Here is a 20879-nt window from a genome sequence, read left to right on the forward strand (position 1 = left end):
TTTCAAATGTTGGGGCCAAATTGCACTCCTAAAATAAATTCACTCACAAATGTGTTTGTGTTTTATTTTCTATTTTGAATCTAAGATACATGTTGTGCAGTTACAGTTACTTGTTGGCACATGCTTATGCATGTTTTGCAGTTGTCTGCATTTTGAAGCCACGTCCCACCATTTTTTCTTAATACCTTAAGACAAACTTCATCTATACTTAGGCTTTTCTGAAAATCTCCCACTGTTGCTCTCACATTAGTACAGTTCCACCACTGTCAGCAAAGCATTACAGTAGACTGGCCACTGACCTTTTCAGCACTAAATCTTCTACTCCAGCTCAGATCTGCTTGGGATGACGGGTGGTGAAACTGCTGACAGCCTGTCTGCACTAGAACTTCCAGAGCTGCACCAGTGAGTGATACAGCCGGAGCAGAGGTGGGAGATTTCCTGAAAATCTTCATTGTAGACAAGGCCTTAGTATTTTTGCATTTAAAATCTCCCAGATCCTGCAGAACACAGCGGCTCTGTAAGGTATCTGGCTCAGCTGCTTTCACCCACCTGCCAGTGAAAATCATTGTGTAGATGTAATACTGTATTTAAATGCAATTTCATTCCTGCGGCGTAATATTTAGTTGACCCAGTTACACATCTTTAATCTGTACAACTAAACTAGTTTTGGAATCAGACCAATGGGAACTCCAGGGATCGCACATTGCAAAGAGTCGCTCTAATCTTCCCAGCACGCCGCTCTGCACAATGCTTTATGAGCTTTGCAAGTGCTGCCTTTTACAAAGGCGGTGATAGCCTGGCCTAGAGGACGGAGCACTAGACTGGGACTCTGGAGCGCTGAGTTCGACTCTTGCTCTGCCACCAGCCTCCCGTGCCTCAGTTTCCCCACCTGTAAAACAGGGGTATGGCTGACATTCCAAGCAGGTCGGAAACACCCACCCACTTACTGGCTCAGTGGGATCCTCCGTAACCAGGACACCCCGCCCCAGTCACCCCACTCCTGGCTCTAGTCTGCGCTGACACACCCCTGCCCGGTAGGTAATTGCAGTGCGCATGTGCCACTTTCTTGCTCCAGGGCTGTTCACTGCGCATGTGCAGCTCTCGCCTTTAGGCGAGCGACACTGCGCATGCTCCCTCCTCCCCCGCCCCTTTGTGTAAGAAGAGCTCTCGCCCCAATAGCCTCCAGTTCTACACGCAGGCGCAGAGTGAGCAGCAGCCCCCCCCTTCCCTCGCCTCTCTCGGCCCGTCCGCAGGCGCAGTGGCAGGAGCTCAGCCCGCTCCGATTCCGTGCGCAGGCGCAGTGGCAGGAGCGGCTCCCGGCCAGTGCGCAGACTCCGAGGCCGTTTCCTGGATCCCTTGTCAGTGCCGGGCCCCGCCGCCGGCCGCTCCTTCTCCCGCCGCCCGGAGCGGAGTCGCGTTGACTGACCAGAGTCCGCGAGTCCAGCTCCGCTGCCTCCTCCCCCAGGTAAGTGCCAGGGCCCCGGCTGGCCTCATCCGGGGCTCCCTCGTGCCCCCTTCTCGCGGGGGCTCAGCCCTTCCCTCAGCGGGTGGGAGTGCCTGCGGCCCGCCCCCTTCCCTCAGGCGGGCACCGCTCAGCCCCGCTCCCTGCGGCGGGGGGCAGGTGCCCGGGGGCGGGGAGGGGCAGGCTGGCCGTCCCTGGCACCGGGGAGAAGATGGGGGGTGAGGGCCGCGTGTCCCCCTCTGGGGCCGGGTCTCCTGCCCAGCGGCGCGTGCGACCAGCTCTGCCCCCTCCCCAGACAGCTGGGGCCGGGGGGGGTCGGGATCTCGGTGCACCTGTGCAGAGAGCAGCGGGGCAGGGGCACAGAGCCCCTCATGCCAGCCCTCCAGTGTCTAGGGCGAGCCCCGGGCACCTGTGGCGGCGGCGGCGGCGTGGGCCAGAGGCCCATAACCTGTCGAAAAGAGCGTCCCTCTGTACCACCCTGCCCGCCCTGGGTCAGTAGCCCAGGCTGTCGGGCGTTAGCCCAGGGAGAGAGAGCGATCCTCGCCCGTTTGCAGGAGCTGGCAGGCGCAGGAGGCAGTCCGTGAATCGCAGACACCTCCCTTCCAGGTGGTGATTTTATGTGATCTGAAAGGAGATTGGTGGGGGTTGGGGAAAAAAACCCTCTCTCTTGAGCACTATATCTGGACTGTGAGGAAGTATTCCTGCCGTTTGTTTGTTTGTTTATGGGCATAACGCTGTAACGTATTTAGCCTGTCTTGGTTAGGGAATGACAGCAGCCTAACACCCCTTCCTCACCCCGTCATCTCAATCCCCCCGACCCCCAGCACAGGAAGCTGGTACTGTACAAAGAGATAAGATTCCCATTTTGATATTGGAAAGCAAGAATTATTACTCTGCAGTTGTAAATTAATGAGATATATTAGGTCAAGTATCTAGATAACAAGATTATCTTGGGTAATATATTTCCTGTGTGGGATTCTTGGATTGGTTTGACAAGAAGGATTGAAGGTATATCAGTGGTTGAGAACTGCACTAAATACCTATCAGTAATTGAAGGGCCAGCTTCACTAAAGTGTGGATTAGAGGCTTTGTCCTGCAATGAGCTCTTTGTTGATTAGGGAAGAGTATGACTAAAAATTGTATTGATTTTTTTTTTAATCTCTTAAAAATGAAGGGTAGGAAAAGGATATAATGAGTGAGGGTTAAAGGTATTCTTTTTGGAGAATATCTGTCCTTAGCATTGCTCTGTAGTGGTTAGTTGGTCCTCCGAAACCGAATACTGTCCCTTTATACAGGTGAAGGGAGATCCAATGTCTGTCTTATGAATACGATTATTGCCCTACAGAAACCCAGTTATTTGGAAAGAATGACTAGTCATTACCTATTCTCTAGATTCACTGAATGGGTACGTTAGGTTCATACTGGATGTGGGGAATCTTTCTAAGGTGAACTACAGCTATTTTAATGTATGGGAATCTATTTCAATTTTTCCTGTATATGGAAATTTAATGCTACTGAGTGTTGGTGTGCAGTAAAACAAGAACATGATACAGACATTTTGCTTACATTAATAAATGGAATCTCAAATCATGGCTGTCCAAAGTCAGAGGCAATTCAGATCCCTTTTAATTAAGGAGGTGATGACATAACATTTTGGTCGGACTGGATAAAACCTTTCCAATAATAGTTTACTTTGATTTACTAGAATATGTGTGTTTGGCACCTGATCTTCCCAGCTTGTTTGTCTGTTACAATTATATGATCTTAGTTAAAAGTTTAAATACTGTTTTTCTCAAAATGCACTTGAGGAAAAAGTACATTGATATATAAATAATATAAAATTGCATTTGTTTTCCTATGTTTAAGGTAAACGTGGGTGCAGTACTTCAGTTTAAAAAAAAAAAGTGTCCAAAAATATTTGTGGTGTTGTAATACTATATCATTGTGCTTAAGCTACTGTGATTCCATTTGCTAAACTCATTAAGGAGTTGCTCATCTTCCATTCACTCCTGAATTTCTGTTAGGCTCTATTCATTTCCTGTTTGCATCTGAATTCCTACCTTGCCTTGCAATCTAATCTCCACCCTCTGCTAACATGGCCATACTTGGGTATGTTGTAATTTCAGACTATAAAGTGTGTGAGTATCTTGGAATGACATCAGTGTGTTTGTTTTTTAGATGCATGTAGGGAAAAAAGAACTTTCTCCTGAACTATTATAAATTGATCTTTGGATGTGAAATTTAATAGGAATATGTGTGGGGATTGCCAAATACTTACAGCTCAGTATATATCATTTGTATTTTAATGACTACAGGTGCTTTTTAACTGCTGCAGTGTTATTGTCTACCCATTTATGCTGCAGCGTCTTTATACTTTTGACAGCTCTGCATGTTGAATGTATAAAGTCTCAGATTGTATTGTATTATACAACTTTGGTTGTAGAACTCAGTGGCTTCTGCTTAACACAGTCACAAATTATGGAATACCAAGCTTCTATTTTTTTTAACAAATTGTATATTTACAGACTACAATATTTTTATACTGTCATTTTAGTGTTCAGTTTTCATGAAAAAATTCTGTAATCCAAAAATATATAGCTAATTAGAAGTAATTTCCTTTTGGGATGAATGATTCCAGGATTTTTTTAAAAAGTGGAATATTTGTGTCTTAATGCTGCCATTGAGCTTTGATATTGCAGGGGACTTGGATCAGTTTACTGACATACCCACCTAAATAAAGAAATATTTTTAAAAAACATTCTAATTCTATGTAGAATTATCTAGGTTTGTTAGAAGACTTTTCGTAAGTCAGAGACAGCCTGTCTTACTTGTGAAGATATACTGAGATGTGATAATTTGCAATTAGCTGTATTAAGAATGAGAAGTCAAAATCAATCTGCATACCGTGGGGAATAGGTGCTTTATAAATTCCTGAGTTAGCAAAGGTAACCTTTGTCGGCACCTATGCTTTTGTTGAACTAGTTATGTATGATGTTGTGCAAATAAGCTATAGTATTCAACTGAAACAACCCTAGCAAGTAATGTCTTAAGACTATAGCTTTGTGTAATTTTTCTACTTTAAAGTGTTGAATTTCAGTTCTTATTCCTTTCAGCTTTTTCACTGTTTAAAACACTAAGAATATCCTTTATTCAGAATGGCTCTACATCAATTTTTACTAGAACCAATCACCTGCCATGCTTGGAACAGAGATCGTACTCGTAAGTACCATATTAATTATTTTTCCCTTTTGATTGGTATTTTGTACCTGCTACAGAACCATATACTTCTAAAAAGATGACCCGCAACTTTGAAAAGGAGAAATCAATCCAGTACAGCACAGCAACAATTACAAGACAATACCTAGGGCTTCTCACGGAGCACTCCCCTAAGAACAACAAAACATGCTGCAATAGTGATAGTCTTCTAAATTCCTTACTAAGACTTCGGGCATATGAGAAACTAGAGTCTTAGAAGTGTTTAGCTCAGGTGCTCAAAAGCAAAAACCTGAGACTTAAGTGGGACATCGTCACTTGCAGAATGATTTGCCCATTACCCTCATTCTTAACCCTCTTTCCCATGCCCCAAATCCAGCTTATTTTGCACCTTAGTTTCTTCCCACCCATTTTGAATTATAACCTTTAGAATCTATTTTCTTCTTTGGAGAGTGGTGAATACTGAACATCATACAGCTCTAAAGTTCTTCAGAGCTTTTCCAGATAAGAAATGCCCTAGAATGCATTCTGGACTTTGGGAATAAAAGTCTCTTTAGTCCAGACTCTGCATTCAAAATGAGATTGTATCCACCTGTGTACACATTTTGAAACTGAAAAATACAGCCTCTGTTTGGAAAGATATGCTATTCTAAAATTTTTGGCCTAAAAATAATCTCTCATACTAATGGCTTAATTCCTCTTTCCAGAGATTGCCATTAGCCCTAATAACCATGAAGTTCACATTTATAAGAAGAGTGGGAACCAGTGGGTAAAAGCTCATGAGCTGAAGGAACACAATGGACACATTACAGGTAAGTGAATATGCTGAATCTGATAACATAGTTATAGAAAGAGATTCAACCTGTTTTTAAGAAGTAATCTGAGAAACAGAGTAAGAAATCTGTAAGTGTTGAGTAGATGATCCAATCTTTTTATAGGTTGAGTTTTATGGAGAGTTTTATGGAGAGTTTTGCAGCACTTTCCTGGACCACATAATGCAGATGTGGGGAAGCAAAGCATTGATTTCCAAACACTTTCATTGAATAGCTACCATACTAAGTTCAGGGTGTCAAACATTACATAAGGACGGCCCTACTGGGTCAGACAAATGGTCCATCTAGCCCAGTATCCTGTCTTCCGACAGTGGCCAGTGCCAGGTGATTCAGAGGGAATGAATAGAACAGGTTATCATCAAGTGATCCATCCCCTGTCGGCCATTCCCAGCTTCTGGCAGAGGCTGAAGACATTCAGAGCATGGTGTTGCATCCCTTCCAATGCTGGTTAATAGCCACTGATGGACCTATCCTCCAGGAACTTATCTAGTTCTTTTTTGGACCCTGTTATAGTCTGGGCCTTCACAACATCCTCTGGCAAAGAATTCCCCAGGTTGACTGTACGTTGTGTGAATAAATATTTCCTTTTGTTTTAAACATTGATATTTTCCTGTTCCTTAATGAAATAGCAAGAATATTTTTTCATCGTTTCAAATAAGCCAATTTTGTCATGATTTTTCTCTCTGGTCATACTTGCCATTCCCTTTAATTATTGGTTTTAGTAAGCAAACTTCAGCAAGTATATATGCCTCTGCTATACTGGTATGTGGCTTTTGATATCAGTAGATATCTTAATCGGGATTAAGCAAGAATTTTGTATTTAAGTAAATTTGCATAATTTAATCTCTTCCTTTCTCCTCTTTGATATGCTTGTAATACAGTGTGTTGTCTTCCATAGCATGTCTTAGCGTGTGTAAAGAGCAATGGGTTGCCATTATAAACTCTGGTGATGGAACAGTGTCTTAAGGTGTTTGTTTTACAAGATAAAATGTGTTAAGGAAGATAATGCAAAACCGTTTTACCAAAGATCCTTTGTATTGTGGGGAAAGCTAGAGCTCATTTCAATGGCCAGGCCTTGGTTTTTGTGCCAGAATAGAAATTCTGCAGTACCTGACTTTAATTTTAAAAATTGATGGTTTTAATTATAAAATTAATATATCAATACAGTATTCTTTGTACTGATATTAAATCCAGTTTATTTTATGCTGTTTTTGCATTTACAGTTTGTACTGTCATAATTCTGTACTGACAATACAGTTTTGTACTGAAGTTGTCAGTGTGGAAAGCTAGACCTTGTGGGTTTTGGCAGCTGGATAGAAGAAAGTTGAGAATTTTGGCACCCGGGGAGATGTGGTAGATTTTTATAGTGCTCACTTTTAAATTGCCATCTTTAGGTTTCAGAGTTAACACACATTGCCGATAAATTGTACTGTTCACATCCCTGAGTTATTGTTTCAGGCTATCTGCAGATTCAGGAAGACATACCACAGCATTGGTTTTACTCATTTTATATTTTAATATTCTCTTTACAACCATAAGGGGTAGAAACATTTGTTATATTGATGCACAGTTCTGGGGTAAATTCTACTTGTGTGGTTTCTTGTAATTCATGGGTCCCTGGTTTTAACACTGAAGCTTAGTTCATGTAATTTGCAGGATCCAAAATTAAAATATAGAAATGGTAAGATTGCCAAAATATGAATCACCCAGGTATTTTGATGTGTATAAAATGGGATTATCCTGCATTAGTCTTTTAAATAAAATTACTTGGTGCTTTTTTGAAAAGGGTTCTATTCTCTAACAAAGGAAACTAGTTAAAATCAGTGTTTGCCCTGTCCACCAGTACTGTGTGTTGATATCAATCCACTAATGGACGGAAGCCTCTGCTTGTTCTGCAGGGTTTTGTGGGAACTTCGCCAGACTTATCTACTCCTCGTTGGCAAGAGCACAACACTTCCACTTTGCACTCTTTCATGCTGACCTAACCGCTTAGCATGGTTGAATGTACAAAAGACTTGTCACCGCCAAAGGTGTTGCTCAGCATTTTAGTTGCACCAGTTGATACTAGCAAGAAGGTATATATCACCTAATTGGGCGATATTTAAGTGTTTGTTGCAGAAATCAATGTTGCAGTACCACTGTCACCTTGCAACACCAGGTGCTTTGTAGCCTTTAAAACTTACAGAATTCTTGAAGCTTACAGTATTTTAACATTAAGAAACCCGTGTTTATAGTAGGCCAGAAATGAATTGTAGAATAAACATTGGATCTAAAAATATTAGCCATCAGATTTGGCCGTATTTTTCCACTTGAATTCTATTTTTGTACCTTTCATGATGTTTTTCCAATCAGCATGTTCAGGGAATATTTTTTTTTTAGTACTGGGGTAGTGCTGTTAAGGAAGATCTAAATATATTTTTGTGGCAGCAGGAAACTAATGATTGCAGACTGACTCAAAAAGAAAGACATTAGGGAAAAAAGATGAGCAATATCTCTGCTCTGAATATTTTCAGTTGAAAACATCCATCCTTGCATATGAAGGAAGGAAAGCAGTGGCAAGCTTGTCAAAGGGATGTTTTATGTTATTTTTTTCCTGTGACACTTCTTTGCTTCTTTGCATTGATATTGATTCGTTTTTGGCCGATGGCACAACTTAAGTAGGCATGACACAGATATAAGTATTGTATCTCTGCATAAAAACTGATAGCTTTGTTCTTTCTAACATTTCTAAAAACTACTAATGTCTAAAGTTTTAGACCATGTCCTTGTGGCTTGGCAGCAGCAAAGTGGATAACTGTGCAGAGGTTTGGGCAAAGTTTTGGAAGTACTGCTTCATTGGCTATTGAAGTTATAAGCCTCTTGCAGAAATCAGAGTTGGGATCTGGAAGAGCATGGTAGCTGGTCTACTACAAGTGGGCTAGCTTTCAAAGCAGTCTTCCTTATCACACAGTCTGTGTTCCAATAAAATCTATCATAAGAGGGATTTGGAGAGGGAAGTCAGGAACAGTAAAGGTTTAAAATGGTGACTGAAAAATGAATGGTGGGCTGAAGACATCATTGGTATCTGTCTTCATGGCAAATGGCAATAGCTAATGTCTCCATTCTGGGTTGCTGTACAGTAAACAGGGATTGACAAGAAGAAAAATGAGATATTAATAGAAGATCTAAATTACAGGTATTGATTGGGCTCCCAAGAGTGACCGCATTGTAACTTGCGGTGCAGACCGTAATGCCTACGTCTGGAGTCAGAAAGATGGTGTGTGGAAGCCAACTCTAGTGATTCTGAGAATTAATCGTGCGGCCACCTTTGTGAAGTGGTCTCCTTTGGAGAATAAATTTGCCGTAGGAAGTGGAGCTCGACTCATATCTGTGTGCTACTTTGAGTCTGAAAATGACTGGTGAGCAGTTTAAACTTAATAATTTCCATTAAGGCAATTCCATGAGGCAATATATTGTCTTGTTTCTGTATTCCATAGTGTATTTTAAATGCTGTTAATGGACCATAAATGTGCTTTAATTGCCAAGTTTTTATCTTTTTATTGAGGTTTTCTCAGAGTTTCAAAGCTGTAAATGGTACATGTCATGCATGTGAGTTAGTCATGCAGTTCTCATTAATATTAATTGTTAGGTAGCTAAATCCTTGGACAGTGCTCTGAAAATGTATTTCTAGCACTTAAGTCTGTTTAGACCTTTATTTTCATACTTTACAAGTTGATTTCTGGTAGGTTTAATGTTAGATTTTTCTCAAATATTCTTGGTGTAATGCTTTACTTGTCATTGACACACAAATCATCTCAGTAGTAATTCACCAAGCTTCTGAAGTTGTTTGGGTAAATGTTGTATAGAGCTTCATAGAGTCCCATATTTTTTGCAAATATGAAATAACGTGAAATTAAATGAAAAATTCGTCCAAAGAGTGGTGGCTCCTATTCTGCCCTATGAGGCTGGGCCCATCTCCCACTCCAACATTGTGGTCTGGTGCACAGAGTCCCAGCATCATTCAGATTTGGCCACTTGGTCACCCCTTTGTCATGAAAGGGTGGGGGAGTTGTGTGGCCAGGCCACATTTGAGTTACTGGCCTTGTGACCTGGTGTACATGGTCACAGCACTTCTCAAGTTTGACTCAGCTATCCCTTGGTCATCATGGGGGTGGGGAAGGTGTCTGGGCTAGATTTGAGTGAGTGGCACTGTAACTAGCCCACAGTGGGAAAATGGGCCCAGGTGACAAGTGACCACTGTGGGGTGAGTGTGGGATAGGCTCTCTCTGCAAATACACACATACCCCAGGGTAGGACCCAGCTCCCTGACGTGGATAAAATGAATAAAACAAAATAACATGAAATTCCCAAAAAATAAAAATTATAAAAAATAAAAAGAATTTCATGGGTTTCTAGTCATAAACCATCTGAAATACAGCCATTTGAAACCAATGTATTGTGTAAGTAAAGAACTTATTTTAATAAATCTCTTCTGTTTGATGTGAAAAGAAACAAGTGGTATACTAGATACTCAGCTAAAGAGGGGGTGAACATACTTGAGAGCCTGACAACATCAAGAAATATATGACTATTAGCATTTCCACATCTTTTACAAGATCAATGAGACACATGCTACTTTTCATTAACACTTATGCTATGCCAAAGCCACAACATTTGGACAGGGCAGAAGATGTTGCATTTTAAGAGATTTACAAACATGGACTGAATGGTACCTGGTCCTTAATTGCATAATTCTGCATGTTGAGAGAATATTTTTTCTCAGGTACAGGCTAAGAACTTACACCCAAGTCTCAATATTTAGGTGGGAAAAGCTTTGTTTTGCTATTGCTGTTATCCTTTGCTTAAAAGCAGCATGTAATTGATCTGTATTCTGTAAGGTTAAGTAACCTGTGAAAATTTCCATGCAGTATGAGTTTGAATAACTTTCATAAATTTTACCATAAAATATAAAGAACAGAAAAGTTAGTAAGAAAACACATTAAAGCTCTCTGCCAAAAAAAGGTGCATTCTTAGTGTTGTACTAAGAAAATAATACCGTTCAACTCTATATTGCTGAATCAGCAATGTTATTCTGTTCTTTGGGCATATAAAAGGGGGACGTTACTACGTCAAAATCAAGTTAATTAGCTCAAGGTCAGTAGTGGTCAATTTGGTATATTAAAGTGTTTCCAAAAATTGATTTCAAAAGGATACAGAACCCAAATGCATGTCTGCTCACAATAGCAGTTGTAATTGTTGATGCCCGGCTGACAGAGCTCACAGCCGCTTAAGATTGCAGAAGCTCCAATACAATTCATGAATCTCTAGTACTTTCTGAAATGAATTTACAGAATCTTGACTAGCTAAAGTAAGGTGGAAGAAAGGAGCAAAAGGGAGTAACTAGTTGAATTCTTATCTAAAAAGTTCAGCTGATCAGTGTCTCCAAAACCTATATAGCACTAACTGAAAAGTAAAGATCAAGGGCAGAATACACATATCTGATAGTCCGCATACATGTGTATGTTACAGGTGTTGCATTGTAATGTACTATAACTATGGGGTGATAGAGGACTGCTGTTCCATGAGGTCTAGAACCATTTCTCTTCTGGTGAGAATTTAGGAGCAGATTTAACAGTAATGATGATTGAATGGGCCATTTGTACTTCAGCCTCCTCTTTCTTTACAAATGTCAGTTCTGTTGCGAAGTTCTGTTTCCAGTCACTTGCACTGAGATTTGATGCATTTGAGTCATATACTGCAGGATATTTGGCACTCTAATGATAAGCAAATGGTTCTCAAGAACTATATTTTATTTCCTGTTATTTTAGGTGGGTGAGCAAACACATTAAAAAGCCTATTCGCTCCACTGTCCTAAGTCTGGATTGGCACCCCAATAATGTCTTGCTGGCTGCGGGATCCTGTGACTTCAAATGCAGGTGAGAGTAAATAAAGCATTTGCAAGTGATTTGGGGTACTGATAGGTATGTGTTAATCCTGTGTTCATTATCAAAATAGCAGCACATCACATGCTAATGTATTTAGAGAAAATAAAAATATAACCTTGAAAGACTGTAGAATCTGCGCGACTACACATATGTACATAGGGCTTTGAATTTTTAGCATGTATCCGCTAAAAAGTCAGTGTTACTTTCATAAAGCAGTGTTTACTTACTAGTACTGCTTCAGTTGTGCATGTACCTGATGTTCAGTCCACACTGCTCCTAATATGAAATCAAAGCCTCTCAAGCGCTGTCTTTTATCTGAAACACCTTTGGCCATTGTTCACATGAGTTTGGAAGACTTGGAAGCTGCTCAGTGCAGATAGATCCCTGCATCTGCACAGAGTCCCATTAAAATCATGGGGGGAAGTGAAGGGGTCCATCCGTGCGGATCAGCTTGCAGGATCTGGGCCTAGATGGATCATTTTCTGCATGGTGATTTCACTGTATTCCATTATAGGATTTTGCTTTATGCTACCGGGCAAGTATTCAGTCTTAAAAATAAGGTCTGTGCACTGAAAATGGCTACTAGAATAAATGCTAGGGCCAAACATTGCATTCTCTAGTCTCAAATGAGGAGTAAATCTGAAGTTTAGAGCACTTGGTCCTTTGATATTTCATGACACTTTTCACATGAGAAGAGGTGTTAGTTAACTTGTGTTCTGACCAAATTCCAGTTTGTTTAAATTGGATATGGTATACATCTTCACTTCCTGCCCAAAACAGTTGACTTCTGTAAAGTGCTCTTTTACCCCTCCAGAAGTGGCTGCATTTGAGTTGTGTGTGAAAGGTTCCTTCTATGTATGTTTTTAAAGTACGTTGGGACCCTGTGAGATGAAGGGTGCTATTTAAATGTAAGTTGTTTTTGATATTAGTGTCCGTTTCCTTGGGCTTGTAACTTTTTTGTCCTGATATTTTTTCTAACACCTTTTATGTGGAGAAGATGTCATATGAGTTTTTTCTTTGACTGCTCCTGAAAAGCTGGAATTGAGTACCTTCTAATACCTTGTTCTGTATAATCATCCCTTACTGAAGAATTTCAAGAAATGGGTGTGCAAGAAATTACCAAACACAGGTTGAATCGATTTCCCTAGATTTCCTTAGAACAGAACAGTGAATCATGAGAGATTAATATTATTGCTTCACACACTTTCTGCTGGAAACTTTCTGCCCTGCATTTCGTTCCACTGGACGTGGTCTGTCCAGTAATCTGGATCTTTCTAGGACAATATTTACGAGGCATTTATTTTTTAAAGTTTGCATTGCAGGATGGACCATTTAATACCAATTACAACTCTGATCAGAGAGTGGAAGCGGTCTTTGTGTAGGTACATCAGGGGAAGAAATGTCCATCTCAGTTCACACTTCCAGGTCTCTTATTTTTATTGCCTCCCAATAACCTATTTCTGAATGTTAAAACTGTATCTGCTGAAGGGTGAATACAGATCTCTGGAATTCTGTTTCCAAGTGAATGTTCAGTTATATACTATAGGTTATAAAGGCAACTGGGTTTGTAGCACATCTACACCAATAGCTGGTTCTGAAAGAAGTTACTAAGTGGATCTGCTAAAATCAGTAGTAGCTAGCAGTGTACACCATCTCAACTAAGCAAGAGACATGCTGATAAAAAGCGAGAGGAGCTGCTGGTTGATAGTTATTTAGTACGATTTGAGATGGCTGGCCTTGATAAGCCATAGGACCTCTTCCTTTAACTTTATCTCTCTCTGAGAGTATAGCTACAAGCAATATATCGGGGAGTTTTTTATACTGTAGATGGAGCAGTGCCACTGGAAATAAAGACCATATTCTAGTGCTTTTCGAATGTAGAAACTTTCAAGCAGACAGAGAGAGAGCTTTAGTTCTAAAATTGAATGGTTCAAAAAGAAATCTCAGCAAATGAAAGGCTTTCTTCAATCACCAGTCACCTCCCAGTCCTCTTGCTATTTGGGACTGATTTATTCTTGCCTTATATCAAAGACTCTCCTGCTTTTAACATATGCCCTATTTCCATACATTAACTGAGCTGTCCTCCTGGATTCTTGTCAAGTGCTCTTAATTTAAACCTACCAACAACACAGTCCTTCCGTCAATTTCTATTTTAAATTGACAAGGCTGATTGAACTCATGTTTACAATTTAGAATTCTCAGGTAGTCGTATTAACATAGCTGCAATTAAGGCCTGGTTTTCTGTTCTGTGTTTGTCGGCTTTACTGAAGACTTGTGTGTTCTTCAAAGCATATGTTGAACAATGTGCCACACACATGCAGAGTTTAAAAAAATGAAATGTTACCATAAACTCACTTTAAAAAAAAATTCCTCTTCATTCTTGACCGGGAGCATTTGACCACTGCTATTCTGTTATACTGAAATGTTTCATTATTTGTACTATGCTGTGGTTCAAATGGAAGAACAGTCTAATTGGCTCACTCTTCCGTGCTCAGTGGATTGACTGCTGTTGTTAACCATGTCAGTGCAAACACAAGGATCCCATTACACGATGATCTGCAGAACCTGCCAAAGACAAGATTAAAATCCTGCAACCCTCTATGGAACCGCATCAAGACTCTTACATTCAACTTTGACGTTAAGGCTCAATGGAGAGTCCCATGGAACATTTCGACCATTCAAAACAAACAGCTCGTTGATCCTTCCGAGGAACCACCGGGTTTTGATTTATGTCGGAAAGACTGGTGCAGATTGAATCGCATCAGAACATCTCATGGGAGATGTGGACAAACCCTCTTTAAATGGAAAATGAGGCAAATACCTGTATGGTGATTATGGTCACCAGTCACAAATGATGGAGCACATCATATCTGAATGTACCCTTCGTTCTTTCGCTGTGGGCCTAAAAGACATTCACCAGCTCCCTGCTGCGGCAACGTGCTGATTATCAAACCTAGATATAAATTGGTAATTGTTGCTACCTACCCAAGCCATACGAAAGAAGAAGAAGAAGACTGCTGCTGTTATTCCTAGGTCTATGACATAATTTCCTTGGTAGGGCATGCATGCCATATTGTGCCACCCCCGAATCACATAAAAGGAATCTATGATTACAGGGTGAGACTTTTTATTTAACACATCTTGATAAATAGCAGTACTGGGAAAAGAAATGCGGAAAAATAGTGACAGTTTAATAAGTTCTGATGCACTCTTCCAGCAGTTAGCCAGAATGTGACACCCATTCTCTAGATTGAGATTTGAGAAGAGAGACTATCTTGATAAGGATTTGTGTTAGTTCGTTATTACTTATTGCACTTCTCAGATTCTCTCCTAACTTTCTGATTGATTGTAAGGGTTGTTAGTGCTGTGAAAGGAAGAAACAGATATCTTAATGCGCTAGAGAATTTTTGTAAGCGCAATATACATTTCCATAGCCAGCCTCTGGCAAAAAGGAAGAAGACAAACCATTGCATTTGCAAGAAGCCTGTGTACATTTTATGCATAATGTTGCTGATGTTTTCCCACAACACTCAGAAGTCTGCTCTCAAAGGAAGCTCAAAAGATGGCACCTTAAAATGGCATAATTAATGTAACTTCTGTTCTGGTGACTCTGACTTGAGACTTTTACACAGTTGAAGTGAGTTTTGTCTGACTCTCTGTCCATTATCATTTTATTGTCTTTTATTTGCAGAGTGTTTTCTGCTTACATTAAGGAAGTGGATGAAAAGCCAGCCAGCACACCATGGGGCTCAAAGATGCCCTTTGGTCAACTGATGTCGGAGTTTGGTGGTGCTGGAAGTGGCGGATGGGTGCACAGTGTCAGTTTTTCTGCCAGTGGTAACCGCCTAGCCTGGGTCAGCCATGATAGTACCGTATCAGTTGCTGATGCCTCAAAAAATATGATGTAAGTATTTTCTTTTTGTTGTCTGTGTATTTATTAACTCTGTGATGCTAGAAGGGAAGGGCAAGCGTGGCACATGGAATGTTGTGCTTGCAACAAGGAAGAACAGAGCTTGTATTACCAGAAGTGTTGTGTCCAGCTCTGTCAGTTATTCTGTGGGCTACAAGCAGTCTGTTTAAAGTTTAAAACACTTGTGTCCCTGAGGCCTTTTCAAATTAGGTCTTGGGAATTTTAGACAAATAAGATAAATTTGCAGTACAACCAGTGGCTTTTGCAAGAACAAAGAAGCAGGAGATTTCTGTGAGAGCATGTCCAGTTCTTTTACACATCTAGGCCCTGATTTGATAATGTTAACGAGGGACTGGAAAGTAAGCTTTTATTCCATTAAATCTCAATTTCACACCTCTTCTTTACCACCTTACTTGTTACAAGGCTTTAAATTAAATCCTCCAACCATGGTAGAAATATTTCACTACCCTCTTGTACTTTTCTTTTTTTCCCCCTTACTTTTGACTTAAACACAGTATACAAGTACAGCCACTCTTCTCTTGGAAACAGGGAGAGATGACATTGTTGTTCCAGGGATATGGGGAGAAGAGAGAGCCATCTAAGCATAGCTGTGTTTAATTGTGAGACGCATTGGTATGGTGACAAATGCAGAATGAATACTTCACTAGAGAGATCATTAAATAGTACAGATGGTCTAGACCATTTTAAAATCCTGTCCTGTTCGTTAATTTCTTTGGTATTGTTGTAATAACTAGAATGATGAGATCATTTAGTATTGCTATAAATGCCCAGCTATTGTCTCTTAAAAGGATGCTGCCAAGTATTTAAGTACTGAAATATTATTTTTGTAACCTTAGAGACCTTTTTGTTTTATCAAACAGAAAAGGCCCAAATTGGCAAATATCAGTATTGCTGGATTGTGTAATTTTTTTTTAAATGTATTACTATTTGTGTACAGAATGCTTTATAAGATCAGGATATTGCTTTGACTATTGTCCCTTTCTTAATTTCTTGGGGACATGGCACAGGATTTAAAATAAAAATAGATTTCACAGGACTTTTGCACTAAGCTATAATTACTTTCATGTAAATCAGTCTACTTGGGTCACTTGAATGCAGCATATTATAGTAACTGGGTTACACCAGCTTTTGTACTAATAGCGCTGTCTGAGAATGGGCCCTTTTGTTATATTTTGTTGAAACAAAAGATTAGAGGTTTCAGTAAGGCCCTTCTTTAACAAATGTTCTTGTGTTTAGGGTTTCACAGCTGAAAACAGAGTTCCTCCCATTCCTGAGTGTGTCGTTTGTCTCTGAGAACAGCGTGGTGGCAGCTGTAAGTGTGTCTTTTTTCTCTAGTAGAATAATGTAGTGCTTCAGTGAGAGGATAACATGTACATTATGAAGTTAGTCAATAATAAAATAGCTCTTCAGAAGCACCAGCATGAGCTGTTCTGCAGCAGAATAAGATGTAATAAAGCAAAGGTATAATTAGCTAGATGTGTGTTTTGCCTTAATGATGTTTTGTTACAGGGCCATGATTGCTGCCCAATGCTCTTTAACTGTGATGATCGTGGCTCCCTGACCTTCGTTTCCAAACTAGACATTCCAAAGCAGAGCATCCAACGCAATATTTCCGCCATGGAACGGTTCCGCAACATGGACAAGAGAGCCACTACAGAGGATCGCAACACTACTTTGGAGACATTGCATCAAAACAGCATCACGTGAGTGCCACAGTGCTCAGGACGTGTGAGAGAGCTCTTCTGGTCACCCTGTGTTTTGCAGTACATATCTGAGACCCTTCAATCTTGGATTTGCCCTATCGGAATAGCTTATCCTTTCACTGACAGTTGCTTATTCCTGGTGGCCAATTTTTCAATTCTCTGCATAGATGTTGGCTGTTGGAAAGGGAGCCATGGAATTCCTTCCCTTGGACTGTTGTCTGATGCTCTGAATAAGGAGATTTAATTGCTCCAATTTTGTCTCGAACCTGATAAAAGATCATTATTGACATTGATAGTTAATTATGCTATCTCCCTTGCTTCTGGGTAAAGTCATATTTAATGTGTTCCATAATTCAGACCTGAACAGACACTGTGTAACTAGAACTTGGTATTAGGGACAGTTACCAAAGCCACTAAATCCAGTGAACAGAATTCATCTGAAAAACTAATTCTCATTCCACCCATACATTTAAAAGCATATTTCAATATTTATTATTCTTCTGGAATGAGTGAATAAAAGTTAATCATGTGAGATGTTCCTGTGTGTTTGCCCTAAAACTTCATGTGCACAAAATACACTAACACTTCTAAAGTAAAGTTTGTGTCTCTTTAAATTATAAGACTTTTAAAATAGTGCTGGATGACCTCTCCTGTCTCCCTTGAATGCTGCCTCCCAATTTCTTACATTGGCCATTCTTACTTCTTGAAGATACATAAGTTGAAGTTGTGTTTTGAAATCTTCACTTGATAGCACAGCTAATGAAAGATGCATGGGTTTCAAGCAGATTTTTCAGCATCTTCCAAATATGATGCTTGGTTTATACTTAATCAAGTGGCTTACTGAAAATCTGGCAGAAGATACACATTACAATCATGTCACACTCTTCTTCAAAGCCAGTAATAACCAGTTCTTTAAAGTCTACTTAACGATATCTCCATTACTTTCTGGCATTCTCTTAGCACTCTTACAGCTGTCACTCTCTGTTTTCAGCCAAGTGTCTATTTATGAGGTAGACAAGCGAGATTGTCGCAAGTTCTGTACCACTGGCATTGATGGAGCAATGACCATCTGGGATTTCAAGGTATGCATTTACTACTTTGCTTATGAGCTGTCTGTGATTTGTTTGTTAATCTCTGGGCATCAGAACCTGGTATTCAGCCCTAATGCAAATTGTATTAGCATTAGGGAATCTAGACAATGAATATTTAGGACTGTTAGTGAACTCTTTAGAAAGGACAGATCCAAGACTCAACCACAGATGTATATGCTTAGCAGATGGTACTAATCCAGACTGATTTTTTTTAATGGGATCACTCAAGTCCCTATAGGAATCCTGTTAATCCTCTTCTTCCTCCTCCAGCCCCATCTTTTTTAAACCACAAACATGATGGTTAAGGAGACGAGAATCATCACTGGAGCATTGAAAGGGACTCTGGCCAGGGTCCACAAAAGTATTTAGGCTACTAACTTCCATTGAAATCAATGGAAGTTAGAAGCCTAAGTACCTTTGTGCATGTGGGCCACTATTGTCATCTTTGTCCATCCCCTAGGGACTGAGTTACTATCTTGGCAGCACCCATGTGCTGCCGAGACTTTCTTTACTATTTTTTTTTTTTAAAGTAGCAAGAAAGCATCTAACATGAGGTCCAAAATGCATGAAGCTCAAACTAAAAGCCTAAATGGATTTAAATGTTTATATGATTCTAGGCTGATTTTTTTTTTTTACTAAATTGATTCTGATGTCCTTTAAAACGAACTGGAACCTTCACCCTGGAAACTAGGGTTTATAGTTTAAAATTCCAGCACAAGGCCTCACAGACTACTGCCTGACACTCCTATAGCGGGGTGCCCTACTTGGTGCTAAATATATATATATATATATTTGGGATATATCTAGGAACTAGGGATCCATCTTTGTGAAAGCCATTTTTTCATATGAACGTACCCTATTCTCTGCACAAAGTATCTCACACAGAATTTCCTCCAGACCAGGCTGCATGTGTTGCTGCAGATTGGCCAGCAGGTGTCTCTGTAGACCTGCTGACTCTCCTGTTTAGATCTGGAATACACAATTTTTGCAAGAGAACTGTGGTTGATTTGTGATCTGGTAACACATACTGACTCCAACCAGTGTTGGGGCCAAGTTAGGGAATTGAACATGTCTCGTGTTTCATTTGTTTTGTTCTATCACTTAGTCAACCCTTAAGCAAAACCATGTTACTTAACACAAGATACCGTAGTAGTTACTGATAAACGTTTTCTCTCTCAAGACCTTAGAGTCCTCTATCCAAGGTCTACGAATCATGTAAAGATGGATCTCCATTATCTAGCATGACAGACTGCTTGACAGCATGCAGCTCCAGCATCTGCACAGACCTGAAAAGGGATGAGTAAGGTGCATCATTTGGAAGCACTGAGAAGATATGGCTTGGCAGATTCTCTTTTAAATATGTATTTGGTGAAATGTGTTGGTTTCAAAATCCGCTGTGATTGTCTTTTTTTTCATTTTGATTGGTTGTTTCATTCCATTCTTTACCGAAGCTGCTCTGTAAGTAGTATATTGCAGGAAGTTACGATTCACTAACTTAAAAGGGGAATTTTATGTAAATTGTCTGCTAGAAAATAAAAGATACAGAATGTGTTTGTAGTTTGGTTCCTTGGTAATGATCTAATCAGTAGTGAATGCATGGGGAAGGAAAAAACCTTTAATGTGTCTTCCTATCTCAAGAGGAGGAAGTTCATCTTCTCTACTTACAAGCTTTTTATGAGCTCAAGAGTGAGGATAAATCCAACCAGACTTCTTCCAAAGGAAGAGCCTGGCCTGGTCATGGAAAGCTGTAATTTTAGATGAGGGAGACTTGTCTCAATGATTATTTCCAGAGAGATTAGTCCTGTCTGTCTTAGCAGTTGACAGACTAATAGTAGCAAATTAAAACTGAAAGTCCTCCCATTATCAGCTCAGACTTGGTTCTCTGAAGGCAAATTAAATGACCAGGATTATCTGTAATGCTTTGAGGATTGCACAGAGCACCTCCTCAGATAGTATTAGCTCAAAGTATCTATGATATGGGATGGAGACAACATACTGGCATTGAAGTATAATTAATGCTGAGCTGGCATCTAGTAGGACAAGTGAGACAATGACCTTCTAAGCATGGTATATAAAATTCTACTTTATTATGATCGCTGGAAGAGTGTAGCTTGTTTACCAGCACAGAAAGCACAGACCAGCTTTTCCAGAGACTTAAAAAGTAATGTTGGACCAGTCATACTTACTGGAGTTCATTTCTGACCTGCTGTTAATTTATGGAAGCAGTTATGAATAACTTTGTCCATATGGCCATGACTGTCAATTCTTACTGCATGCCTTAAGGTTGGCAGTGCATTAAAGGGGATTATCTGGTTCAGGGCAGTTTGCATTGCCTCTCATGTTTGAGTGTTGCATTTTAAACACAAGAAAATTAAGAAGTAAAAAAACCCACTGACTATATTTAGTACTTCCTCTGAAACCCACATGTAACTTGATACACTACTCATTGCTCCCCTTTGAATGTTTTGAAAAGGAGGGTGAGAAAGAGCCTTAGGGCATTAGATCTTTGTTGCCTGTCTAAAAACAAGCTACCCACAACTCAAAGACAGATCTTTTTTTCAGATAAAGTGTCTGTGAAAAACAGCAAAATGATTATTTTCCAATTCCTCTTCTGTTTTTGGTTTCCAGAAGTGGGGGTAAGGACGTCACCATTTTGCAGTTTTTATTTCATCTCAAGAGCATAGAATCATTCGGGTTGAAATGAACCTCTTATTCAACATCT

General features: G+C 40.0%; 1 protein-coding gene across 1 annotated transcript; it reads left to right on the forward strand.

The window, feature by feature from the left end:
* The first annotated feature begins 1229 nt into the window (after positions 1 to 1229).
* ARPC1A (actin related protein 2/3 complex subunit 1A) lies at positions 1230 to 19708 on the forward strand. The gene is made up of 10 exons (XM_067534218.1): positions 1230 to 1465; positions 4576 to 4681; positions 5383 to 5487; positions 8684 to 8906; positions 11316 to 11423; positions 15124 to 15336; positions 16600 to 16675; positions 16873 to 17066; positions 18058 to 18148; positions 19338 to 19708. Exons 2-10 carry the CDS (start codon positions 4618 to 4620, stop codon positions 19374 to 19376), a joined length of 1113 nt encoding a protein of 370 aa, XP_067390319.1. The 5' UTR covers positions 1230 to 1465; positions 4576 to 4617; the 3' UTR covers positions 19377 to 19708.
* The last annotated feature ends 1171 nt before the right edge of the window (positions 19709 to 20879 follow it).

Source organism: Emydura macquarii, unplaced genomic scaffold, assembly GCF_026122565.2.
Source record: "Emydura macquarii macquarii isolate MOO-44397 ecotype Brisbane River unplaced genomic scaffold, CSIRO-AGI_Emac_v2 contig_3390, whole genome shotgun sequence".
Classification (NCBI taxonomy): domain Eukaryota; kingdom Metazoa; phylum Chordata; order Testudines; family Chelidae; genus Emydura; species Emydura macquarii.